This window comes from Hypanus sabinus, chromosome 29 (assembly GCF_030144855.1).
Source record: "Hypanus sabinus isolate sHypSab1 chromosome 29, sHypSab1.hap1, whole genome shotgun sequence".
NCBI lineage: Eukaryota > Metazoa > Chordata > Chondrichthyes > Myliobatiformes > Dasyatidae > Hypanus > Hypanus sabinus.
Genome location: NC_082734.1, coordinates 17,722,533 through 17,750,530, shown reverse-complemented (window position 1 = coordinate 17,750,530; position 27,998 = coordinate 17,722,533). Strand labels below are relative to the sequence as shown.

The window sequence follows — 27,998 nt, the reverse complement described above, 5'->3', positions numbered from 1 at the left end:
CTAGAGATGTTTATTGAATCTTTTCAATGATTACTCAAATTGACATTGAAACACACAAAAAAAATCTGTTCTGAATGTCATTTCAAGAGGTCTTTATTTTAAAAAGATGCAGCACAGAGCTATACAGAACCAACAATATCTGTTTGGCCACTGATGACACTCCAGCTCCCAGCTGGAATCCCATCACTCATGTTTTACTGGGATCACCCAATGCTTTTGAGTGACATTTGGAGTGGAAATTGATGGAGATGTTTCTTCAATCACAGATCCATGTGAATTGGAGGTGGGGGCGAGATTACCTCCCTCTGAAATGGGAAACAGACTTTCTATCCTGTTTGTGCTTCACAGGCAAAGTAACGCTGAGCTTAGGCACATCTAATATTTTCAAACACTACTTATCAAGACCTGCTCACAGAGAGACAGGCCCTCCCCAGGTCCTGATCCCGAGGACTGTCCATTACCCAAAAGGTTCTCCATCAGAAACATGTCTACCTGGCAATATATTAAAATAAAAACACAGGCCAATGTGTAGTCAAACCAGAAACAAGGGTTTCAACACACACAAAATGCTGGAGAAACTCAGCAAGTCAGACAGCATCTGTGAAGGGAAACAGTCAAAGTTTTGAGCTGAAATGCTTCATCAAGACGCTTTATTTCCCTCCATTGATGCTGCCTGACCGGCCGATATCTCCAGTATTTTATGCATATCGACAAACCAAGATGTTTAATTCAACCACTCCAATTTCCCTGCAAGATACAATGATGAGGTTCCCACAAGGCAGAGGACTCCCGCTGTCCCACAGCAGCCAGCAAATCCATCCCACCAGTCTCCAAAACCGTACAGGCTCCCAAGTCGGGTGTTTGTGACCTGGGGAGGACCTGTCCTCATTCACACACTCTACTCAAATGGAACACAAAATCAGAAGCACACATCCCACACAGAGTCTTCGATGAGCTGCAGCACCGGGTGTGGGGACCAGCTCACCACTTCTCACAGCTCCAGCTCAACCTTCCCTTCCATTTGACTCGCGTAGGGGACCAGCATCGGACGAACCTCCCGCTCCAGGAAGTTGATCACCTGTCAGGTCAGAAATCAAATTCAACTAATCCCAACACAGACTGTGACACTCACCAGGTGCTTGGGGTGCAGAGTCAAATGTGGAAGGGTGCCTCGATTCACCCGGGAAAAACACTATTACAGAGAGACAACAGGAGACTGAGAGAAGATCTAGCTCAGTATCAAGAAATGGGTGCAGAACATAGAACGGTACACCCCCAGAGAATTAACTGTTTTATAGACTAATAACCATTTTTTAAATTTGACTTTGTTCACTGTCTTGGAAACACTTGCTTTGTACTTTGTGTAATTTTGCCCTGAATACACCTTTGTAGTTTTTTTGAAAAAAAAAACCTAGCTCGGGGCACCGTTGTTCAGAGTTCAATTCTGGCACCGCCTGTTAGGAGTTTGTACGTTCTCCCCGTGACTGTGAGGGTTTCCTCCGGGTGCTCCGGTTCCCTCTCACAGTCCAAAACTGTATTGGTTAGTAGGTTAATTGGTTTTTGCAAATTGCCCTGTGTTTAAGCTAGGGTTAAATAGGTGGGTAAAATAGGGTAGCATGGTTGTTTGTACGGTGCATCTCTGAATAAATTTTTTAAAAAAACATTTCTGCATACATGTGTAAAGGTACCATAAGGAACGATGTGACTGCAGTAGGGTTCCGGTATATTGTACAAGAGAACTGGGACTTCCTATCCACAATCTTGCTATTTGTGCATGCATCATCACAAAAATAACGACATTGTAATAGTAATGATGGAGAAGGGGCATTGCTGCTGAGAAAGGTGGTGTGACAGGCACTTAAAGTGAGGGGAAGAGAGAGAGAATACGGTTCTCTAGTTACAGCTGTGGGCATGTTGGGTACATCAAGGAGACTCAGCTGTCAGCCAGTGGCACTTTCAAAGACAGGTAGCAATGACAGAGCAAGGAATGTGGGTGGGTCCCATCGAGATTTGTGGGGCACCGGGCACTGCCACCCTGCAGCATGACCGATTACTTTGCTGACACCGCTGTCCACTCTCACCTGCTGCGGGGCGCACCCGACGAAGGATTTGGGGTCGAGCAGGGCCTGGAGCTGCTCATGGATCGGGCTGAAGTAGGGGTCATTTTTTATCCTGCAGATCAGGTCGTTGTCGCCTCCCTCCTGTTTGACCACGGCAGCTGCCTGCTGAGAGAGGACACGGATCCGCTCGTGGCAATCCTGTAGGAGACACGAAGGGGTGTAAGTCGCGGAGAACGTCATTACGCTGACAGGAGAGCCACATCAAACACACTTGACGAGACCGGTGGCCAGTGATCACATTCACCAGAACCAAGAGTGCTGTACACTTCGCTCCCAGATTAAAGAAGTCTGACTTCCATACAGTGCTTACATACGAGCAAGTATTAGGGAGACCGCCAGGATGAATTTCCCAGCTGCAGTGGAGTTAGGAGGCACCCTCTGCTGTGGGAACTTGGTTTCTGGCTGCATTCTGACTCACGAATATATCAGGCTATGAACAGCTCTCAGGAACGAAACACTGCCGTAACTGGACTGCAGACTGAATCACGTCTCATTTCCCATTACAAAAGCTTCTGCAGCCCACACTATGATGGTCCTCATCAGGCTCTTGAACCAGAGGGGATAACTTCACTCGCCCCATCACCAACTGTCCCCACAACCTACTTTCAGGGATTCTCCATCTCATGTTCTCAAATATTTATTGTTTATTATTAATATTTTTCTACTTGCACAGTTTTTGGTTTTTTCACATCAGTCGGTTCTCTATCCTGGTGAGTGTGGTCTCATTGATTGCTGCCTTGTGGATTTATTTTCCACAAGAAAATGAATTTCAGGGTTTATACGGTGATATACACTATATGTACTTTGATAATAAGTTTTCTTTGAACGTGTGCTCAGAGGACTTGCCCAAGTGTGACTGCAGCAAACGCTGCTCGTGATGCCTGCCAGCCCTCAGCCTGCTGCTCACTACGGTGTTGGGGGGGTCACCCTGCCTCTGTGCTCACCGAGAGACTTCACCTACTGTTCCTGTAGCCCACAGCAGCCAGCACAGTGGGCTTCCCCAAGGCACTGCCCAAGCAGTTTCCTACAGCGACTTGCTGCCTTATGAAGCAGTGCTGGCTGCATTGTCAACATTTAAGCTACATTAATGTGATTTTACAAACTGCATTTCAGCATTATAACGCAGTAATGCAATTTCTGCACCAGTGCACTGATTCTCAAACATCTAAAAGGACACAAACTGCTGCAGAATGACAGATTTGCCAAATTACAACCAGAGTGAACTGGTCTCCCTACCCACCTCACTCTAACACAGGTAGAAAAGTTGCCCGTTCTCTGCTGATGTTCAGGGGATGATCTGACTATCTGCTCAAATACACATTGGGACTAAATTCTCCCACCACACCGACCCACATCACCACCGACCATTTCCTCTCCCTGGACCATCACTGCTGACCGCTCCCTCTCCCCGGACCGTCAATGCTGACCGCTCCCTCTCCCCGGACCGTCAACACTGACCGCTCCCTCTCCCCGGACCGTCAACACTGACCGCTCCCTCTCCCCGGACCGTCACCGCTGACCACTCCCTCTCCCCGGACCGTCACCGCTGACCGCTCCCTCTCCCCGGACCGTCACCGCTGACCGCTCCCTCTCCCCGGACCGTCACCGCTGACCGCTCCCTCTCCCCAGACCATCAACACTGACCTGCCGGTTTCCGCCGGCCTTCACCATGGCCATGATGATGTTTTCAGTCGCCATGAATGGCAGCTCCTGGCGGATGTGGCGTTCAATCACCTGCAACAGAAGAGGACACGGGATGGGAGCCGACCACAGGCAGTGTTGTGGGGCCCGGGGTTTGAGGGGGAAGGAGAGTCAGCAGCAAGGACGCGGCTGGGGAAGGAGGAGGGGGTGTAAGTAGAGCACGAACCCAGGCAGAGAGAGGGTGGGAAAGGGGAAGGACTATATCTATAGATAATGAAAGAACACCAGCAGTTCACAAGCCATTCTGCCATCACACACTGATCCCAAATCCCACTGATTACCTCAGGCTATGCACAGTAAGTACGAATACCAGGATATCCCCAGTGGAAGCCTGGCAGCGATACACTCTTCATTGGAGCCCTTTGTAGGGCTCTCAGTACCAGTAACTCTGGTGTTAACTGTTCAGGCTAACAAAATGGCTTCTCTGTAATGTCACTTAATGCTGTAATGGGTTTCTGTAGCTGGAGTGTTTGGGTTATAACTGTAGATAAGTGGGGTACTAACCAATGGAGAATTGTTATGCTATCTTGTATGTGTGAGCTGAGTGGGAGTTCGGTCTTTTTCGGGAGGCAAGTGAGGAGGACGGATGTGTGAGGAGCGGACAGCGGTTCCAGGGCGGCGGATACTGGACATCGGCGGTTCGGACGGTGGCCGAAGGCTCAGAAGGTCATTGTGGATGGAACCGGAGGCGTGAGCTCCAACGTATTAAAATATTATGTGAACAAACTGATAAACTTACTGATTTGGAGCCTTTAGGTTTCTACTAACTCATCACGAAGAATTAACTATAAAGTTGCAATTATTTACTCACCTTTGGTGTATTGTCTGATACTTGTGTTGCCAGCGTGTACTGGGGGGGCATTACACCGTATTTACACTGAAGCATTGCACTGTTGGCGGGGCGGCGGCAGTTCACCCTAGGCGAACGGGGGGGGGGGGGGGGGGGGTAAATTGGGGGCACGGATGCTACACACACACACCAGGTGTAGCCACTCTGTGTAACTGTTCCTGGTAGGTGGGTCCATCTCTTTCCCCACCCACGCGCTACTGTGTGCTTCACATCACAATTTGCCTGACTTACACAGAGTCTGCAGTTTTAAATTGCGGGGAATGTGACTTAATTTTGATAGTGACATTTACTTGGCACCGCCCTAATATTATGATCCATTGCCTTGAAACAAAGCTCACCATTTCCTTTAAAAGCCTAAACAACATCCCACTTTCTTTGCCTCAAGGTGAAGAAGCTTCAAGATGGTCGGCTCCATTTTGCCGATTAAAGCTTCAATTATTCGCTGATTAAATTGACGAGGGAGATTGAGGTGTCGAAGTGCATGCAGAAGACGAGCGAGGATTCTCTGCTGTTGGAGAGGGAGCTGGTGTGGCCTATTGCTGTGCCCAGAGGGTAGGCCCGTGTGCTCGAGCCATGTATCTCACTTCTCATGATGTTGGGGATCGATGTGCTTTTGGATTTTTTTAATGTGGGGAGGGGATGTAGGGCCAAAGTCCCTATTGCTTTTTTGTGTGGGTGGGGGGATTGGGGAGGGTGATGCTAGAGTTTCCACTCTATTTGTGTGTGGGGGGTGGTGGGATTGCTGTTTCTCTTTGAACTGACTTTCGTGGTTTTCTTTGTGTCGTGGCTATCTGGAGAAGATGAATCTCAGAGTTGTATGTGACATGCTTACTTTGACAATAAATGAAACTTTGAACCATCGCCTGTCATTCCAGTCTTCTGAACTCTTTCTCAAGTGGTCTAATTCATTCCATCGGAATTACATTTCACGCAGTTCTAGTGTTGACATGGGCAGCAGGATGGAGCTGCATCTCTACCAAAGAGGGTACAAGGTGCTTCTTCCCTCCGCTAGCCCACAGGTCATCCTTGGGCAAAGTGTAGCACCTGCTTTGCCCCCGATCAGGGTCACGTGAAGCCACAGGAGCAGGTAGGTCGTGTGTATCACAAATCCTGGTTATGCAACCGCTGACGCCAGGCAGACAATCTCTGAAGAGTATTGATAATGGCTGGGGTCACCCGTCTTGCAAAGGCACTGCCCAGAAAGTGGCAATGGCAAACCACTTCTGTGGAAAAATTTGCCAGGAACAGTCCCGGTCATCAGGATCAGCCATGTCATACAATAGACAATAGACAATAGGTGCAGAAGTAGACCATTCGGCCCTTCGAGCCTGCACCGCCATTCTGAGATCACGGCTGATTATCTAATATCAGCCCTAATAATACGACAGGGCTCATGATGATGTGTGTTGATGAAAGCTGGCCTTACCACCTGCAACACTCAAAAAGAAAGAGTTGTGGTCTCTTTGAGAGCAGCACGATCTAGGACTGTCCCCACCGATCTGGTTCACAGGCCTCCCTCCTCAGGACAGGAAGAGAATTCGCTGTCTGTAGGGACTAGCTGCAAAAGCGCAGTAGAAGCAAATTCACACCACAGTGCTGGGTGTGAATCAACAGCTTTGACTTTCAATCGCCAGACCCTCCAAAAGAAAACTTCCACAGATGTCCTGTTGGCAGTGGTTACATCACAGGCTGGTACAATGGTACAAACGGGCAGGAACGCAAGCAGCTGCAGATTGCAGTGGGCTCCGGCCAGCAAGTCACGAGGACATCCCTCCCCACCATCCATAACATTTATAAAGTCACTATCCGAAGGTTCCCACCAGCAGGGCCATACCGTTGTCTCACCGTCACTACTGGGCAGGAGGTAGAGAGGCATGAAGACTCACATCAACAGCATCAAGAACAGCCACTCCCCTTCACCCAATCAACCTAGAACCAACCTGCATACCAGTAACCACTACATCGTCCAACACTATGACTCGCCACTTTAATTACCTTTCGCTAAAAGTGGACTTCTTTGTTCCAATTGTGTTCTCACTTGTAAAAGCTGTATTTATTTTAATGTTTAATTGTTACCTGCCTGTGATGCCACAAGTTTTTCCCCATTACACCAGTGCCATGGCTATAAATGTAAGGAGTCCGTACACTCACTCTCCTTGTGAGTGTGGGTTTCCTCCGGGTCCAATGACCCACCGGTTAGTAGGTTAGTTGCCCCATGATTAGGCTAGGATTAATATTAGATTAACATTTATTTTTAGTTAATGAAGTACAGCATGGAATTCGAGCCTCACAGTAATCCCCCAATTTCATCCTAGCCTAAATCATGGGACAATTTACAATGACCAATTAATCTTCCAACCAGTAGGTCTTTGGATTGTGGGAGGAAACCAGAGCACCCGGAGGAAACCAGAGCACCCAGAGGAAACCAGAGCACCCAGAGGAAACCAGAGCACCCAGAGGAAACCAGAGCACCCAGAGGAAACCCACACAGTCACGGGGAAAACATACGAACTCCTTACAGGCAGCTTTGGGAATTGAACCAGTGTCCCCTGCACCGTAAAGCGTTGTGCTAACCACTACATTACCGCCCATTCAGGGATTGCTGAGCGGTAATGCACCTCCATAGGTTGATAAATAAACTCCAAGTTGGCCATTAATATAGTTGTAGCAGCTCTTTAGCCAAATGGAGACGCAGGAGACTGCAAAGCTGGAGCAAAAACAAAAATGCGGTGGATGAACTTGGCAGTATCACTGGCGGCGGGGGGGAGAGGAATCGTAAGCACTTCAGTTGGGTTCTGATGCTGGGCTGCCGACTGAAACACTGACAATTCCTTTTGCCATCTCGATGCTGCTCGAGAAGCCAAGTTCCTCCAGCCAGTAGCTTGTGTTCATTACTTTAACCAAGCAGCCCAACCCCCCTCACAGAGATCATACCTTAGGGTACACAACCAGCCCCTCCGTGATGTTCTGCAGTGTGCTCAGGATTACATCGGCGGTGAGGAACGCTTCCGGCAGGCAGATGCGCCTGGAGGGTGGAGAGACAGAGAGAGAGAGGGAGGCAGTGGTGAAGTGTAAACACGCGGGAGCCCGTGTCCCGATGGAGCGGCGGGGCGGTACGGAGCGTGGGGGTCACCTGTTGGCGCTGTCGTCCAGGGTTCGCTCGAACCACTGCACGCTGGCAGTGTGCAGGGGGTCCAGGATCAGCGTGGTGAGGTGGCGGGCCAGGCTGCAGCAGCGCTCGCTGCGCATCGGGTTCCTCTTGTAGGGCATCGCGCTGGAGCCTGCAAACAGCACGCACCAGTGAATGGGCTGCCCTCGCCCGCTGCAAAATCCCAGCCAACACCCTCTACAACCACACCCAATACCTAGCCAGGTGAAGATAGCCCAAGCACGGAGCTCAAAATGGAGGCATCCATCATGAAGGACACCCATCACCCAGGACATACCCTCTTCTCACTGCTACCATACAGGAGTCTGAAGACCCACAGTCAGCACTTTAGGAACAGCTTTTGTCCCTTGGCCATCAGATTTCTGAAAAGTCAATCAATACTACCTCTTATGCACTATTTATTATTTATTGCAATTTATAGTATTTTTAAAACAATCCTTCTCTGTGCAGTAGACACAGAACAGATTTCTTGACACGACAAGCCTGATTCTGACCCAGTGGCTGGAAAACCTACCATTCATTCTGGGGCTCCCTAGGACAGAGTTGCTCTGGACTGTGAGGTGGAGTCACAGCCGGTTGGAGGAACGCACGTAGCCCCCGACCACTGCCATGTGCAGACATTATTCCAATCCTCCTTCTCCGCCCCCACCCCCAGGGCTGCATACAGGCCCCAGGTTGCCCAGACCCTTCTCATCGCTACGTTACTCACCAATCTGCTCCTTCTCAAAGGGCTCTTCGATCTCCTTCAGGTTCGCCAGCAGGCGGATATCGGTGCAGATCTGCGAAAATTATCTGGGAGATCAGTCATCGTGCCATACAAAGAGGCCCTTTGTACGACTGGTCCATGCTGACCAAGATGTCCACCGAAGCTAATACCATTTGTCCACGGTTTGGCGTACCTCTCTCAAAACCTTTCCTAAACATGTACGTGTCCAAGTGCCCTTTAAATGTTAACGTACCTGCTTCAACCACTTCCAGCCAGCTCCTTCGCTATACTGATCTATAAAATCTCTCCCCTCCCCACTCCCATACTTGGCTGAAGCCTTGCTGCCAACAACATAGACTCAGTGACTCCCACCTCCACAGGACAGAGACAGCTCATCAGAGCATCATCTCTTGGGCCACGGGCCTTGCTTTCCTTGCCACCTACACACCGTTTGCCAGGACAGGAAGATCCCACAGTGAAGTCGAGCTCCAAGGAGCTGACGTTTCCCAGGCTGAGCACACCGACCCCAGGTAATACCTGACCTCCTCCCCCCCCCCCAGCACCGGTCCTGGGTTATCTCAGTCAAAAAATCCAAACCAGGACATACAAAATGCTCGAGGAACTCAGGCCAGGCAGCATCTATGGACATATTGGGCTGAGACCCTTCATCAGAAGTGGAGAGAAAGAGGAGAAGCCAGGGAGTTTCCCACAGAGGCTGCCTGGCCTGCTGAGTTCCTCCGGCATTTTGTGTGTTACCTGGCCCGTTTTCACGCAGTGTATAGCTCCCGGCAACCGCGCTCCCCCCAAAACCCACAGCCTCCCCCCCCCGCCCATACTGACCTTGTGTACTGTCGCCCCAAGGCTCGAGAGGACAGCCAGCGAGTCGACATCCACTTTGCGGCTGTACGTCTGCCCTGTCACCATGTAGGCCCTGAGGGGGCAAGGCAGAAAACACTTAAAATGATGGAGCTGGGGGGTATGAGGGTGGAACCTCGCGAGGAGTCAAGGAGAGTAGGTAGAGCAGGGAGAGGAGAGCGAGGGTGCAGATTCCAATCACGTGGGGATGGAGGATACCAAGTCTCCTACAGATACACTGATTTTATTCACTAGGGATTTGGGTGTCGCCAGCTAAGCTAGCATTTATTGCCCATCCCAGAGACGGTGGTGAGCTGCCTCTTTGAACCGCTGCGGTCCCTGAGGTGCAGGTACACCCATGGTGCTGTTAGGGAGGGAATTCCGTGACATGTTTCCAAGTCAGGATGGTGAGTGATGGTGCACCATCTTATTGATGGTATACATGATGCAACTGCTGGAAGTATCCTAACTTAGTTGTATCATGGTCTGGTGGTAACTGTTCTCGAACCAGGTGGTGCGAGTCCTGGGACTCTTGTACCTTCTATCTGATGGCAGCAGCGAGAAAAAAGCCTGGACTGGGTGGTGGGGATCTCTGACGATGGATGCTGCTTTCCTGCGACAGTGTTGCACGTAGATGTGCTCTGTGGTGGGGAGGGCTTTACCTGTGATGGTCTGTGCCGAATCTATTACCTCTTCCGTTCAAGGGCTTTGGTGTAATGCAGCCGGTCATTACACTTTCCACTACACATCTATAGAAGTTTGTCAAGATTTTTGACGTTGTGCTGAATCTTCGCAGCCTTCTAAGAAAGTAGAGGCGCTGCTGTGCTTTGTACTTGTTTGTACACTTTTCTCACGCATAACCTACACTAAGTTATGGGTCACACAGTGTGTGTATCATGACACAGCTGTTTTGCATTGTACCCATACCTCATCACACATCTCTATACGACAATGAACTCAACAGGACCTGACTTGAAAGGCAAGAGCGGACACGTTAATGGCACGGGGACAGAGAGCAGACAAATATATTGCCCGCTTTGTGCAGACAGACCGATCACATGAGGGGAAGGCAGATCAGATATGGTTCACAGGGGGTGGCGAGGGGAGGCCTGCCGGTGTGCGGCAGCAGTGACCGCAGGTGGACAAGGAGCCACAGGCGTCATTGGCGGATGGATGAGGACTTACTGTTTAAACCCTGCCATCTCAGTCACCAGGCGATCGAGCTCCTCGACCTGAAAAAAGAGGGAGTGTGAGAAGCAGGGCAGCGCACTGAAGGAACCTGCCTGAACATTAGAAATAGGGGCAGGAGTTGGCCATCTGGCCCGTCGAGCCTGCTCCGCCATTCAGAAACGTCAAGGCTGATCTGGCCAGGACTGATCTCCACTTACCTGCCTGTTCCCCTTAACCCTTAATCCCCCTACTATGCAAAAATCTATCCAGCCTTGTCTTAAATATGTTGCTTCATTGGGCAGAGAATTCCACAGATTCACCACCCTCTGGGATAAGCAGTTCCTCCTCATCTCCATCCTAAATCTACTCCCCTGAAGCTTGAGGCTATGTCCCCTGGTTCTAGACTCACCCACTAGTGGAAACAACTTTCCTGCCTTCATCTTATCCATCCGTTTCATAATTTTATATGTTTCTATAAGATCTCCTCTCATTCTTCTGGGGCCTGGGGCCCCCGCTGGGCAGCGAGGGTGGGGTCAGAGGAGGGTGACCAGCTCTCGCACAAAACAGTCAGCAAATTGTTCGCTTCCATGCTGCACGCTTTCGAAGATAAGATCTACAACAGAGGTCTACAGAAAATGGTGTTTGCATTTTAAAAAAGTAAAAGTAAATTTACAAAAACCATTTCACAATCAGAAATGTTTCACAGCCAATTCAGTGCTTCTGAATCACATTCAGAGTTGTAATTCAGCAGCCTGTAAGTGAACACAGTACAGGTCCTCCTGAGATTACCTACGAACAAGCATTTGGGAGACTGGATGGATGGATCTGTCAGTCGTCGTGGGGCTGACACGTCATGCTGGAACTCGGTTCGTGGCAGAGGATACCTTTCTGACTCGCAAACTGTCTGCAGGAACGGAACTTGGGAAGGGCCTGTTGTGAGGGTGCCCACTAAATTTGTAACGTTTAGGGGAATAAAGTCTGAACAGGGAGTTGGGAGAGCAAAGCTCCTCTTCATCAGAGTAGTGTAGAATCATCCAAAAGGCAGCATTCAACCATTCGATTCTCTTTCTTATTTACAGGCGTCTGCAAACCTTCTGATGCAGAAAGGAAACAAGGTACAGCTGACCGACCGCTGACCCAGGGTTGTGAAACCGTAGATTGCCCTGAGGGTGAAGTGCAGGAAACACCGAACAGGTCTGGTAGGCTGATGAGGAGGTCAGTGGTAAAACAACCAGATGGGATTTAAATACTATCCCACCACGGGCAGAGCAGCTCGAGTCCTACTCATTGACTTCGTCGCACCACTTAGGAAGTTAAGTGATGTCAAAATGAATTGAATTGACTTTATTACTTATATCCTTCATATACATTGAGTAAAAATCTTTACATTATGTTTCCCTCTAAATGTGCAATGTGCAATTTATAGTAAATTGTAACCAATAGTATGTACAACAGGACAGTCAATATAACACAGAAAGACAATTGTATCAGCGTGAATTAATCAGTCTGATGGCCTGGTGGAAGAAGCTATCCTGGAGCCTGTTGGTCCTGGGTCTTATGCTGCGGTACCGTTTCTCGGATGGTAGCAGTTTGTGGTTGGCCATCTCTGGAAGCAGAGGTGTTGCTCAGTCCACAGGCAGATTGTGGTTGGCCATCTCTGGAAGCAAAGGTGTTGCTCAGTCTACAGGCAGGGCAGGTGGACTGGGCAAACTGTTCACGGATCAGAGTCCTCACTGCTGTTTGCAACAACACTGCACACCTCCTACGGCCACTCACCTTGCTGTAGTCGCCCTCGAAGAGTTGCAGGAAGCTGGCTTGGGTGCCGGTAGTGCCTTTCACCCCCCGGAATCGCAGCTCATTCCGGGCACGCTCCAGGTTCCTCAGGTCCATGCAGAGGTCCTGGATCCAGAGGCAGCAACGCTTCCCGACAGTGGTCAGCTGGGCTGGCCTGGCCAATGACAGAGCAGAACCCTCTGAACAAACCAATCACACAGTGTCCCAAACCCACCAGTCACAGGAGAAGAGTTGGGACAGGGGAAGGAGGCATCGAGACACGAGGCAATAGGAGATCCAGCAGTCTGGAAGGGCAAGAGGATTCAGATAATTAAACCGTGCAAAAGACAAAAGATGGGGTAACGTTCGTGCAGAGTTTACAAATCTGATGGTGGAGGAGAAGAAGCTGCTCTTAAAAAGTTGAGATTGTTGGGGAGCGAAGGAAGAGATCCTTCAGCAGAGGGAAGATGGAAACAGACTGGGCACATGAAAAGCTTTAATTGCAGAATGAAGGTCACAAAATGGGGACGATACCAACAGGAGTAGACCCCAGCTGGCTGAGAAGTCACGACGTGATGCCACCAGCTCGGGGAACCGCCACTTACTGGTAGTGGGTGAAGCCGAGGGTCGGGAGGGCAGCGTGCTGCTGGGCAAAGTCCGCCAGGCGGCCAACGACTCGAGCCAACTGCGGCAGAAGGATAGAGAGAGTCAGTCAGCAGCTCGCGCTCAGCAGAGGAGAAACTGCAACCATCAGCACTCAAAACAGCCTCACCTTGGGCAGGAGGATGTCGAAACCATCGCGGAGAACAATCAGATCCTGGCGAGGAGAGAGTCAATCGTTAACAAAAAAAAGTACCCGAGCCACAGGGAGGTCATGGGGCAAGAACCAGTCCGGGCGCTTAAAAGGCCACGGCAAGGAGAAGGACAAGAACACTATATTTAGAGGTAATCCTACCAGCAGCAAATAGACAGAGCAGCTGTAAGCATTTCAGAAGACACCAGCTTGAGCTTATATTTCACTTTAACATAGCAAATATTAATTTAAAGCTTGGAATTCTCTGCCGATGAATTTGGTCTGACAGGGCTTTCAAGAGTAAATTATTATAATTGTTTAATTGCATCTATAATAGTTAATACACATTTGGACAAGAACGTGGATAGGAAAGGCTCAGTGGAATACAGACCAAATGCAGGCATGTTGGCTTAGCTCAGGCAGGCAACCCAGCATGAACATGTTGCGTTGAATGGCCTGTTTCCATGCCTCAGGTACAACTCTAAATAAACTGGGCTAGCACTAGCAGGACTACAGGGAATGACCAAGGGAGTGGGATGGATAGATTCCTCAACAAGGTGCCAGCACAGACTCAATGGGCCAAAGAAAACTCTCATTCCCTGATTTCCCCATAGCAGAAATACAAAATCCTAATTATTTTGCGACTGCATGGGCCAATCGTAACTAGTTGCGCTGTGTGTCGCTGTATGGACAGTGCTTTGCACCCTGGTCCCGGAGGACTGCAGTTTCATGTATGGTTGAATGACAATTTAACTTGAACTAATTAACAGGACAGGTTTGACGGAAAAGAGGGAGAAATGCAGGGACAGATTTAGACAGGAACTCAGAGCTAACAGCCTCAACACTGGCATACAGGAGATTAGGAATAGATTAGTCCACGTGTCACCAAGGTGGCAGGGCTGGAAATACAGCAAGGAAAATCTAAAATTCAAGCAATGCCCGTGACTTTAATTTTCATCCCAATCCCACTGATATACAGTTCTGTGCAAAAGTCATAGGCACACACACACACAATATATATAGAGCTAGGGTGCCAAAGACTTTTGCACAATATTGTAGTAATTTTATGTATTGCACTGTAGTGCTGTCGCAAAAAAACCCCCACAAATTTTATGACATATGTGAGTGAGGATAAACCTGATTCCGATATGGACTGAGAGTGGGAAGGGGGCAGGGAGAGGGGAATCATGGTTGTGAAAAGGGAAGGGAGAGGGTAACAAGATTCTGTAATGATCAATGTGAATTAGGTGCAAAATAAACCTTCCTTTACTTCTCCCATCAGACAGAGAGCAGAGTTACTGCGCCAGTGATCTGGAGCCATCTGGAGAACAAGTGGTGACCATAAAGCTGTGGGATTATTGTAAAAATCTATCTGTTCTCTTGATGCCTTTCAAAGAAGAATAACTGACATCCTTACAAAGTTTGGTTTGTATACGATTCTACACAGTTGTATGACTCTTAATCTTCCCCTGAAATGGGATAGCAGCAGACGCGATTGCTTCACAAGGCGGAGATTTAAAGTCTGGGCTGAATGGTGTACGAGGGTATGAGGAAGATCATTTTTCACTTAGTGAGTAGCTGCAGGCCACAAGACTTTCCGCAAGAGATCTACATCAGAACTGATGGGAGAATAACGTGCAGGGCTTTGGGGAGTGATCGGGGACTGGCAGCATCTGAAACGTGCTACCCGAAGAGGTGGTGGAGGCAGAGATTTCCATGATATTTAAGAAGCATCAAGACAGGCCTGGGCTGTAACAGGTGAGAGGGTAGGAACGTGCACTATCATCTAACCGTGTTGTCCCCAACATAACAGGAGGTGGCTCCCAGGTGTATGATGGCAGCAGCCTTTGGGCAGCAGTGAGCAAACGTGTGCACGTGGGCCATCACGTCGTGGCGAAGCCGCTTCTCCTCCTCAGCTGCCATCTTGAAATCAATGTTGTCGAGGTTTGACTCCATTTCCCGGAGCTGTTCGTCCGTGATCGGCAATCCCAACACCTGCAGAGAGAGAAGCGAGAGGTGAACAGAGCAATGCACTCCGTCCCAGGCTGTGGTCAGGGAAGAGGGCAAGAGCATTCAGAAGGTTCACGGAAGATGCAGCCTTCCAAATTAACAAAGATTTAGATAACATACCTAGGATGAAACTATTTCCTCTGGAAAGTATACCAGACATCAAATATGTCAATAAAGATCTAAAGGGGTAGGATGACCATTTTTGGGGATCACAAAATATAGAAGGATTACCATCTTCAGCAGTCAGCTAAAACCAGGAACTCAATACCCAAAAAGGTCGCAGAACCAGAGCTCAGAGGAATGTTCAACAAGCAGCTCCAATATTGGAAAAAACTCTGGCAATAAGGACACTTTGGAACAGAGGTTCCCAACCCTGGGGTCCACAGACCCCTCAATAAATGATAGGAGTCTATGGCATAAAAAAGGCCAGGAAACCCCACTTTACAAGATCTCTTTCCAAAAGCCAGCACAGTCACAATGGGCCAATTGGCTTTCTCCATTGCCAGATTTTACTATTTAATCTAACAGACCCTTTCACCGATTCACAGATTTTAATCTGTAACCAACACTCCCAATGATCTTGCTCCTTGACGACCTTTACGTTTATAACGAAAGTCTCAGGTGTGGGAGCTTTCTAATGTAGCTCCACAACCTGCAGCTAATTGGTGCAGAAATATCTCTTAAACATTGAATTCTTTATATATTTATAACTTCTGTAAAATGTATTGTGACAAAATGGAACCTGTACAATCTCAGAGTGCTGTGCTGGTTTGTTTAGATGGAAGGCTTGCTGAGGGCCTGATTTATAGCAGGGCATGTGTTTTATGGCAGAGAATGTTTTGACAACAGAGAAAAAACAGGACAGCTGTCATGGGGGTGGGGGGTGGAGGACAGAAGCCTCCAAATGGACAAAAGGACTAACTAAAGACAGACGCAACTCATTTAAAATGGATGCAGTTAAGAAAGGAATGCAATTAAGGATGAATTATTCAAGCCTGTTAATGTACAAAAATGTTCCGTTTTGAGCTGCAAGATTGAGGCTACCTACCAATATCTTAACGCATGGAGGTAGACTTTCCCTTGCAAAAGCACTTGTAATTTGATCCAGCGAGTTTGTTGTAGTCTATTACTGTATACTTAGAAGACCTAGCTGAACGGTACACAACATTGGGGAGATTTTAAGATTTCATTACCGATTGTGCATGCACTATCTAACATTGCAACTAAACGACATAATTCCAATTTAAAGGATATGCTCCATGTCCAGAACTCATTCGCAGAGGAAAGTTTGTCCAGTGTACCATAATAAAGTCTTTGGTCACGTTAAGTTTGTTTAGCTCAAACTTCAATGCCTTAAATCAAAGGACTACCATCATCAAATATTAACCCATTAGCCCAGGTATTGCGTTGGAGAGTAAGTCCCTTCAAGGGAGTCCAGTCTAAATGGAAAGGTAAATCAGTCTGAAACGTTTACAAGGCTGCAAATTCAGTGACTACACATCATTAACACTGTAGTATGCCGCACCCCCATCATCTTACACAACCAGCTTTCCCCACTCCCCACCCACTGACAACCTGCATTCCTCCCAGTCCTTGCTCAAACAAAAAACCTCAGCTTTAAATATACCCAGTGACTTAGCCTCCACAGCTGTACTTGGCAATAAATTCCACAGATTCACCACCCTCTAAAGAACTTCCACTGCATCTCTATTTAAAAGGACATCACTCTTTTCTGAAGTTGTGCCCTCTTATCCTAAACTCCAACTGAATTCTGCAACGAGGAATCACGTAGGAATTCTGCAGTACTGACTGAAATGTTGACCCAGAGGGGCCCTTTCCAAACAGCCAGCTCCCAATCTTTGCCTCTCTCTGGAAAGGCACAGTCAGATTCTTGTCAATTCACTAACTGAATTGGAGAAATCACAAGACAGGAAATTGAATTACATACTATGAAAAAGAGGACATTCAAGTGACAAAGACGAGAAAATCTGCAGATTCTGGAAATCCAAGGCAAAACACATAAAATGCTGGAGGAACTCAGCAGGTCGGGCAGTATCTATGGAATTGAATTAATAGTCGACAAGACACTACATCAGGACATTCAGGTGGGACAGGACAGAGCAAAAGAATTAAAGGTGCACAGTGGTTTAAAGAAAAAGCCAAGAGTTGGGCAGTGATGACAGAATCGAACAGGCCAGTTGAGAAGGGATCTCTTTGGTATCAGTATAGATTTAAATTCTGTCTAAACTCAAGAGCTCGCTTACCCCTGCAACCCCCTCCTCCACAGTACATCGCACCGCCAGCCTTTAACCCCACACCCTTAACCCCGAGCTCCTGATTCTGACCTCTGCCTCCCCAATCTGACCCCCACCCCCCGCCCTCCGGGCCTGACCCCTGACCTCTCACCTTCTCGCCCCTCGCGAGGTACAGCCACAGCCGGCGCCACGTGCTGAACTTCTTCACCTCGCTGAAGTTAAAGGCCATCTCGGGAGACGAGTACCTGCTGACCAGGGGCGAGCGATAGCGCCCGAGGTCCGCGTCGCCCCGCTCGCCGGCCGCCGGCAGCGCCATCTCTCCGGCCGCGTCCAGCCCGCCGCACGCCTCCGCCGACGGCGGCCGCTGATTGGCGGACGGTCGGCCAACGGGCTCGCAGCGCCATGTCACATGGCCACTGGCGCCGGGAGTGCGCAGGTGTCGCGGTGAGCTGCGCGCCCCGCGGAAATCACGACCCGGGGCCGATGAGATTCTTCCAACTCCGCGGCCTCGCTTTAAAGCCTCCCGGGCGCGCATATTCACAGTCCTGAATACGCCAGCTTTTCCCTTTGTTAGTGAAGCAGACCTGGCGCCTTTTTGGGACTGGCCGTTGTGCCGGCGCGCTGTCCATTTGTGAGTCGGTTCGGATACGCTAGGAAGTGGGTCGCCACATAATCCCCCGCCCCCGAGAACCGGCGATACACCCCCCAATGTCCACAGTCTGGACTGGACCCGGTTTGGGAGGTCGGCCTCTGCGCCGCGGTGCCGGAAACTCGACCGGTTGCGCCACGTCCACATGGGCCGGTTTGAGGCGGTCCACCGTGAAAACCTCCTCTTTCCCCCCAACGTCCAGCACGAACGTGGACCCGTTGTTTCTGATCACCATAAACGGCCCCTCGTAGGGCTGCTGTAGTGGTGCCCGATGTCCGCCCGCTCGTACAAACACAAACTTAGAGTTTCGCAGGTCTCTGGGTACACAGGTCGGGTTCTGCCCATGCTGTTAAGTGGGTATGGGGGCCAGGTTGCCGAGCCTCTCGCGTAGTCTGCCCAGGACTGCTGCGGGTTCTTCCTCGTGCCCCCTTGGGGCTGGTATGAACTCCCCGGGGACAACCAGGGGTGCGCCGTACACCAACTCGGCCGTTCCACAGCAAGTCCGCCCGGGCTGCCACCTTCTGGGGGTCGCTGAAATCCGCGTCGGACAGCAGCAGGCGTATGTCCTCGGGCAGCTGCTCCAGGAACGCCTGCTCAAACATGAGGCAGGGCTTGTGTCCTCCGGCCAGAGACAACATCTCATTCATCAAAGCCGAAGGCGGTCTGTCCCCCAAACCATCCAGGTGCAGTAAGCGGGCAGCCCGCTCGCGCCGTTAGAGTCCGAAAGTCCTTAGGAGCAGGGCTTTGAATTCCGTGTACTTGCCGTCTGCTGGGGGAGACTGTACGAACTCCTCAACCTGGGCCGCTGTGTCCTGGTCGAGGGAGCTCACCACGTAGTAGTAACGTGTGTCCTCCGAGGTTATCAGCCGGACGTGGAATTGGGCTTCAGCTTGCTGGAACCATAGGTGAGGTCTCAGCGTCCAGAAGCTTGGCAGTTCCAACGAAACTGCACGAACAGATGCGGCTTCGTTCATCTTCGGCCCAAATATCGTTTGGACCGTCGGGGTCACCAATTGTAGCGGTGTGCTACACGCAGCGCTGAAATCACGACACGGAGCCGATGAACTGCAGTTACAAAAAGATTTTATTCGAACTTCGCGGCCTCGCTTTCAAGCCTCCCTGATCCCGCCCTCCCCGGGCGCGGATGCTGTAGGGGGCACATATTCACAGTCCTGAATACGCCAGCTTTTCCCTTTGTTAGTGAAGCAGACCTGGCGCCCTTTTGGGACTGGCCTTTGTGCCGACGCGCTGGCTATTTGTGAGCCGGTTCGAGTGCGCTAGGAAGTGGGTCGCTACAATGTGTCCTTTAGCATGAAGACTGCGGGGATCACCAAACTCCCGAGCTTGTTTCGTTATCATTGTGTTGTTTTGCCTGTAACCCTCCATTACAGGTTGGGTCCCTCTTCCGCCACGTTGTCCTCTCCCTGCTTCCTTAAATAACGGGATCACGATGTTGCCCCCAATCTTCAGGGACGGTTCCGGATAATTATGACTACAGCACTCACAATTTGTACACACTTTTCGCTCCGAATCTCCGGGGTGCAGACATGCACGTCGTGGAACTTATCAAAGGTTATCTTTTGCTTTTTTTTCCTCTGGATTAGAGAACATGTCTTATGTAGAAACGCTGTTTTTTTTTCCTTCGGAGCGAAGAACGGGAGACGATTTTAGTGGGGGTTTTTTCCCTTAATGGAGATACCGTGGCGACCCATTTCCAGGCACATCCGAACCGGCTCACAATTAGATAGCCTACGGGGGTTTGCGAGCACAGGGCTTTGGAGCCTCTGCGCCACGGGGGGGGGGCAGGTTGAGGGAGGCTTAAAAGTGAGGCTTGGGATTTCGAATAAAGTTTTTTCCTTCGACTGCAGTTACCGACTCAGTGTCGTAATTTTAGCGCTGCATGCAGCACACCGCTACAATACATAGCATAAAAGGCAGAGATAGAATAGACAGCTACTCTATTTGTTTTTCAATTCCTTGTTTTCAGGAGACACTTAGTAGGATTGTGTGCCTTCTGTGAACACAGGTACAACCGGGTCGTTATCTAATTATCTTTTTTTTAATCTATGTTAAGGTACCCAGCTTTGTCTCTGTATTTCCTGTTTATATTCCAATAAAGCACACATGCCAGGTAGCAACTGTGCCAAGGGTACGATGAACTGGATATTTTCCCTGGCATTGGCAGAGCTGGAGACTGAGTGTGGTGAACTACATATACCTCTCTGGACACGCCCCCCCCCGCCCCGCTGACTGCTCCTGTGGCTCCTCCCACAGACCCCGGTATAAAGGCGATTGAAGCCTGAGCCCTGCCCTCATTCTCCAGGATGTAGCATGGTGGTCACTCACTGCTTGTTCTTTCTTCCAGTCAATAAAAGCCAATATCTCGTCTCTGTGAGTTATTGATGGTGAATCACTGAGCTCATCAGTTTTATTTAGAGATGCATTGTGGAGTCGGTCCTTCGAGCCACACCACACACACACACGACTCCGATTTAACCAAATCATGAAACAATTTGGACTGTGGGAGGAGACCGGAGCACATGGGGGAAACCCAAGCATTCCAAGGGGGTGGACATAGATGTCTTGCAGAGGATGCTAGGAATGAACCGCTGACGGCCCCCAGCTGTGTCACCCTAACCACTACGTACCTGGGACTAACTGGGAGAAAACACAGCACTGAGCAGACTGGGCACCAAAATCATCCATTTGGCATAGACTGGTACATTCATAGACCCTGTTCATTGGTGGAGAATGCACAACCACACTGCTGGAGAGTGGTTGCACAGAGTAGTCCTACGCAATTCTTTTCAGCTGCTTCAGACACCTAGACCGCCGATATCAGTACACACGGGGGAGCTGTTGGGAAAGGACATGAGGCATAGGAGGAACATTCTTTGATCCTTCTGCTCCTGGACTGGAGCAAGGTGCTTTGTCCATCTTCTGAGAATGCTTGTGCCTGGAGATTTGCCGGAAGCCTTACATATCTAATGGCACCAGAAGAGGCTTGACACCAAGATCAATATTTTAAGCAACTCTTCTTGTTCCTAATAGTTACTTTAAAACATTAATGGGGAGGGGGGGTCTCTAGATAAAGGAAAAGGGTTACAATTTTCTTTTACGTTCTCAAGGCAAGGATTAGACAGGTTAGGTACAGGAGAAAACTCCCTCTAAACTTTGTCAACTGCAGCCACAGCAAGATTACAAGTTGGTCAAACTAACAGCATTATGGCGCTGGGGTCAATGGTTGCTCTTAGGTGGAAGTGCACAGAGAGACTAAATGCCATTATATCATAATTCAGATGGGATACCTGTTACTGAAAAGTCCCACCGGAGCAGTGCGACCTCTGTGGTTTCCATGCAGTATCAGTGAGCCGGTGGGAAAAGGCCAGAATCGGAGCCAGTCTGCACTCACTGAGCCTGGACGTAACTGCACTTATTTCCAAGCAAGTGTGTGTGTCCTCTTAAAATAAGATTAAATCATTCACAATCCAGCACCAGATGTTTATTAAACCATAATACAATTCAAACAGCTCCGTGTTAACTTGTCACCATCTCTGCAGGCAGCAGGTTCAGGCTGGCCTCTGTACCATGTCGTAGTCTATCACCCAGAGTCAGGTGTAAGCCATGACGTTGGAACCTGCTCAGTCTATTTCAGCCTGCAGCCTCAGTGAACCCATTCCCACCTCACCTTACACACTGGTCGCCCAATATCGTGTGGATAATTGGTCTGGAGCTGGTGTTGAGTCGCAGGCAACAGTCTCTCCCTCATTCCCCGACTGCCCCGAGCAATGCGTCACTGCAGACACTAAACGTGCCCGTCTTTGCAACAGCTGGCAGGATTTTTTGGCTTTGCAATACTTGGCACTGTAAGGCAGACAGATGCAGGATGAGCTTGTTTTGTGTTTAGAGCAGGGGTTCCCAACCTTTTCTTTCATGCCAGGGACCTCTACCATTCACCGAGGGGTCTGCAGATGCCAGGTTGGGAACCCCTGGTTCAGATGGAGCTCAGGACTGGTACAGGTGTCCCTCACACCCCTCGCTGAACCTGGTGAACACAACAACACATAGAAACAACTGGAGCAGAACAACTCATACACTTTGATGATAAAAGATGCCGTGAACAATTACACTGCAGTTTATGAATAACAGGGCTGGAGCACTCACTGAGCTGCCTCCTCCTTCTCCCATGAACTATCCAGCAGATTTTAGTTCATTATCCCCAACCCTCCCCCTCCCACAACCAGCAGACGCAATGTTCCATTCATCGGACTTGGACCAGCTCGATCCTCCTCAGCGACGGGCTGCAGACTCCGAGTCGGTAGGTGCTATCAAATTCCCTCCCCAAGGTCCATCCTTTAATCCCTCCTCCACCAGCAATTCCTGTTCGGAGGGGAGGGTCAAGTCCATTATATTTTCCCTGGAATTGGTGGCGGCAGCATTCCTGGCATTCCTCCGGACATCCCTGTGTTCGGACCCAGTAGGATCTGTGAATGATTTTTTTTTAAAAAAGTCAGATCAGGAAGTGAACAGTATAAAATAAGTTTGGGTTGAGTTGTTCTCCGATCTTGGCAATTCACTTGCTAACATTTCATCACCGCATGAGGAGAGATCGTCAGGGCACTGTTAACTGTGGGGTCTTGTGGGTTACACTGACAAAACGTTTACAAGTAAATGGCCAAGATCACAGAACAACTCAACCCAACAATCAACCACCCGAGCCACACATTTTCCAAATTATTTCCGATACATTCAGATGCAAAGCAGCAGGCCCATCGGGCTACTGTCACATTCCTGCCAGCTTGAACCAGTCTGACCAGTCTCCTCTGACCTCTCTCATTGGCAAGATACTTCTACTCACAGGACTGCTGCTCTGGATGCTTCTGCTTTTTCACGCCATTCTCTGTGAACTCTCTGTGCGTGAAAATCCCACATGATCAGCCGTTTCTGAGATACTCAAACCTTCCTGTCTGGCACCAACAATCATTCCATGGTCAAGGTCACTTAGATCATATTTCTTCCCCATTTTGATGTTTGGTCTGAACAACTGAACCTCTTGACCATGTCTGCATGCTTTAATGCATCGAGTTGATGATTGGCTGATTTGATACTTGAATTAACAAACAAGTGTGCCTAATAAAGTGGCCACTGGGTATCTTATGAAGGCCCAGAAGTGCTTCCTGTCTGGATTGAGGGCCAGATTTCCAGAATGCCTAACTTGCAGATTCTTTGTCCTAGTTCAAGACTGTTTAATGTCACTTCCAGTGCACAAGTGCAATGGAGACCAAAATAATTGTTACCCCCTCATTTAATCTCATTTCACACAATATCTAACATCAGAGGAGACAGGCTGGCCAACTACTCCAGAACAGAGACAGGGACCTGCTGTGGGTTCACCCTCAACCACTCTTTTGTTCTGTGGTACAATGTTGGTCACCTACTCCTTGCATAGCTGTACCCTGGCCAATGTTCCCGCTCATTTCATTTTTACATCTGCACGGACCAACCAAGAAATTTTTACACGGCCAGAAAACCATGTGGCATTTTAAATGTTTCTATATGTAATATGCATACTATGAATATTTAGAAAGAAAATGGAAAAATCACCTACTTTTGAATTTATTTATTAATTGGAGGGTATAATCAAATGCACGTCAACGGAAAAAAAAAATTCACATTTCATAAACTTTTTCTAGCTGCATCCAGTTCCAGCCGCGTGGCAACGAAGGGTATGTGCGTGGGAGCATTTCAGTTACCGTGCCGCCACACAGCTCAGTGGGAACAGGGCCGTGGCTCTTCTAGCTTCACCCAGTCCCCCCTCCTCTGGGCCCAGTTGCTTGTCACTTCTCCCCAGCACTCCCGGGCCCAGCCCACAGCCAAATCCTCACCTGTCTCTGTTGCTGGATCTGTTGTTGCTCCAATTGTAGTTTTTCCGTTTCAAAGACTACTGGGAGAATCAGGATCATGAAGGACGTTGTCCCCACCCACAGGGCCGAGCGAGTGAAGCTGAAAAACACATCAACTTAACGTTACGACTCTGCAGTCCGGTCTGTCCAACTTCAAACCCATCACTCAAACTGTTCCACTTTCCTGAGCAATTTAGAGCACGGATCTTTTGTTACTAAGACCCAGGCAGAACACATTGAGAGTTTTATCTCATTGCAATAATAATAAAGTCCCTCCCCGTGCACTGTTTGGCACATCGGGCAGCAACCTTGCCATTTATTTTATGAGGCTGAGTTACCAGCTCAACACTTAACCCAGCACAGATGGAAAGTGTGCAAGGAGTTGGCTGGATTTCAGCAAACCACTTTAGTCAGCTATCAGCAAAGAAGGGGTACACTTCCTCTCTTCCTTCCTTTGGAATCTTGGGAACCAGTCTGCCAGGGTTGAGCAGCTCACATGTCTTAAAGATGCCACATCATACTCAGATTTAATATCACTGACATATGTCAAAAAGTTCAAAGTAAATTTCTTTGACTTCCCCATCCTCAAATCCACAATCAATTCCTCGGTCTTACAAACGTTGAGTGCAAGGTTCTTCCAGTCATCCCCACTCCCCTGCTTTCACCCCATACCTTCTGATGCCCTGGCTAATCAAGAACCTGCCTTATGACTTGGCCTATAATGTATCATAAAATGGAGTATAACCTCTAACTTTACTTTTATTTAATTCTTTATTATTTATAGTTGTGTAATATAGCTGTTGTTTTGTTACAAGTCACAACCACCACAGCAAATTCCTTATGTAAATGTATGTGGTGAATTAAATTGATCCTTGATATTCCTCTTCTATGGAGCCTGAAGGCACACACTCAGCAAATCAGAAACAGCTTCTTCCCTTCTGCCACCTGATGGGCACAGAATTTTTAAATTTCTTTTAAAAATTTACTATTTGCTTTTGCACTTTTTAAAATCTATTTTCAATCTAATATACATACACATGTATCTTTACTATAATTGACTGCTTTATTTCTATATTATCATGTGTTGCATTGAACGGCTACTGCTAAATTAACAAATTTCACAACACATGCTGGTGATAATAAAACTGATTCTCATTCTATGTACAGTATTTATCTTCCATGAAAGCAATATCCATTCCACTCCTACGGTATTGACCTACCTTCAAGTCGCAATCTCTAATGTACTTTTATTAAATTGTCTCTCTGCATAAATGATCTTTCCCCATTCGAAGCATTTCCAGTGTGGCTCCTTTTCACACCAACACTAAATCAAACTGAATTATGGCCATAAAAAGAGAGTGCTGGAGGAATCCAGTGGGTGGGGCAGCACCCGTGAGGGTGGGCTGGGAACAGTCTGCGTTTCAGGTCAAGGCTCTGCTCTAGTCTGGGACAGCCAGTGCAACTATCACCCACAGGCCCTGTCTCACCTACCCACCCTCCTCTCTTCTTACTGACCATCTTCTCTCCACAGCAAGGGGCTCCCAACCTTTTTTCATACCATGAACCTTCACCACTAACTGAGGGGTCGGTGGACCCCAGGTTGGGAACCCCTGCTCTACACTCTCAGGCTTGATGCTGGGCCTCAACCCAAAACTTGCAGCAGTTCCTCGTACCCCCCCCTTTCCCTACAGATGCTGTTTGACCCAGTAAGTTCCCACCCCCAGCAGATAGACCATTATTCCAGGTTCCACCACTTAGAAGTGTTCTCCTTCCACCGCTTCCCACTTGTCCAGGATCACTCTCGAGGTATAAGTGCAGCTGAACGATAACACACTTTTAATTAAACTTCAGTAATTCCCCAGCTTTAACACCTTCCACACTGTTGCAGTCTCTGTGAGCTGCTTGGTACCTCCAGCACCAACCGCCATTTCCAAACGCACAGTGCTGCCCGCTTCACACCTGTACAGCTTCTTGGCCAATGTCAGCGAGCAGCTGGCGGCTACCCCCGAGGCGTTTCGTACTCCCTCAGGGAACATCTCCGTCAAACCCCACAGTCGTTCCGCAAGGGACTCATCCAACTGCAAGCATAGCATGATAAAGCAGAATTAAAACCCTTATCGCCAGCACAATGGAATGCTAAGTTTGCAACACAATGTGTTCAGTTGAAGCACAGGCCAAAGTGCTAAGGTGCTCAGGGAGATCACAGGCCACAGCACTTCATTTAGGTTATTCACCAAATATGATGATCCAAATGTTAACTGGGCACCCCAAAATCAAAGCCTCATGCCACTTACACATACTTCAATCCAAAATTGGGGCAGAACAGTACCACTATGGCTAGCACAATGCTTTGCAGTACTAGAACCGGGGTTTAATTCCAACCGCTGTCTGCAAAGGGGTTTGTATGTTTTCCTTGTGACTACGTAGGTTTCTTCCGGGTGCTCAGGTTTCCTTCCATAGTCCAAAAACGTGCCGGCTACTAGGTTAACTGGTCATTGTAAATTGTCCTGTGATTAGGCCAGAATTAGAGAGGTAGGTTGGAGGGTAGCTTGGCTTGAAGAGCCTACTCCGCGTTGTATCTTAATAATCTCTCCCCCTACAGCACACACTCGCAAAACGTATTAAATTAAGGGAAAAAATGCACTAAGGATTTAGCACCGGGTTAGTTTTGGCAGGAAACCAGCCAGATGCAAAGACAAACTTCAAGTGGGGGAATCTCCAAAGTTTCCGGATCCCAATGGGGGATGATTAGGATCTACAACGGGAGGAGCCTGGAGAGCCGCGGGAAAAGAGATGTCCGGGAGAACCAGGATTAATCTAGACCGGCGTGGAACGTGGCCTGGGTACCAGGGCCCGGCCGCTGGCTCCAGAGAGCGGGAAAGGCTCCGGTAGCCGGGCCGAGGGACCACCGTAGAGATCGGTAACAAGGCCGGGCCTGGCGGGGGGAAACGGGAACCAGCTCCAGGCCTCGGCCCACACTCCCGCCCGGCCCTGGACATGGACACGGACACCCCACCCCAGCTCCCAGCTCCTCACATCGTCATCATCATCGTCCTCGATTTCGTCGCCGGCATCAAGCCGCCGCTCCACACTCAGCTCCGCCGCCATCTGACCACCGCCACCACCGCCGCCGCGCTCCTGCACTAGGCCGAGGGCGCCGCGCATGCGCGTCTCAGCCGGCAACGCTGCCACCTGTCGGCCGGAGGACTCTGCAGCGAGTGGCGAGACCGGGGGCTGCAAGATCCTGTGTCACGTCCTGGGCACCAGCCAAGCGGCAGAGAACCGCTTGAAAAAAAGTTGGAAATTATAACCAGGTGAGGGTAACACAGCTCTGGGGCGCTACTTCGGCCTGGATGAGTCCACGATCAGAAGCATAGAGAAAAATGCTGAGAAAATAAAAAGTGCAGCGATTGATTCATGCCAAGTGTCTCTAAGATTGTGACCCGATTATGACAAAAATGGAGAAAATGTTGAGTTTATACATTGAGCATGAAACAAAGAAAAAAAGAACACTCAGTTCCAATCATCTTCGTGTGAAATTTATGGTCGGCTTTGTTCAGTGATATTGTTAGCTTTAATGCAAGTAGGGGTGGTTTTCTAAGCTTGTTAATTGTCACAGGCTTCACAACTTAGCGGTGAGCAGGCCTCACCGTGCTGACCACGAAGCTCCTGAACGCTGCCCTTCGCAGTTGCGGACTATGATGGCTGAGTTAGCCAAACAAAATGCCGCCAAGCAAACAACCCTCACCGCTCTCTTCAGACCGGTGTCATCTCCTACTGCTGGCAGTTCTGTGAGCCTTCCTTCACCCCTTGCTGTCCTTGATGATCCTGACGACCCACAACCATCCACCTTATCCATGTAAATCAGCCCAACACCACAACAGCCACTCATCTCCCGGAGCCAACACACACGAGTTCAGCACAGGTAGTGTAAATCCGAATTAATGCCATCAACACTGAAATATATGCCGTGGAATGTGTTTTGAGGCAGCGGCACAGTGCAAAATATAAAAATTACACAAATAAATATATAAATAATGAGGT

The 27,998-nt window shown here is 49.0% G+C and overlaps 2 protein-coding genes across 2 annotated transcripts; both read right to left on the bottom strand.

The window, feature by feature from the left end:
- Positions 1-68: 68 nt before the first annotated feature.
- adsl (adenylosuccinate lyase) lies at positions 69-17,769 on the bottom strand. The gene is made up of 13 exons (XM_059953832.1): positions 17,554-17,769; positions 14,929-15,132; positions 13,117-13,161; positions 12,950-13,029; positions 12,348-12,519; positions 10,587-10,633; positions 9,387-9,477; positions 8,550-8,619; positions 7,805-7,952; positions 7,606-7,696; positions 3,765-3,854; positions 2,082-2,258; positions 69-1,078 (listed from the first exon to the last, which is right to left on the bottom strand). Exons 1-13 carry the CDS (start codon positions 17,716-17,718, stop codon positions 992-994), a joined length of 1,467 nt encoding a protein of 488 aa, XP_059809815.1. The 5' UTR covers positions 17,719-17,769; the 3' UTR covers positions 69-991.
- A 3,762-nt stretch (positions 17,770-21,531) lies between these two features.
- Positions 21,532-27,149, bottom strand: tomm22 (translocase of outer mitochondrial membrane 22 homolog (yeast)). The gene is made up of 4 exons (XM_059953831.1): positions 26,991-27,149; positions 25,914-26,032; positions 23,937-24,054; positions 21,532-22,535 (listed from the first exon to the last, which is right to left on the bottom strand). The coding sequence occupies exons 1-4, from the start codon at positions 27,117-27,119 to the stop codon at positions 22,458-22,460; spliced, it is 444 nt and encodes a 147-aa protein (XP_059809814.1). The 5' UTR covers positions 27,120-27,149; the 3' UTR covers positions 21,532-22,457.
- Between the last annotated feature and the right edge of the window lie 849 nt (positions 27,150-27,998).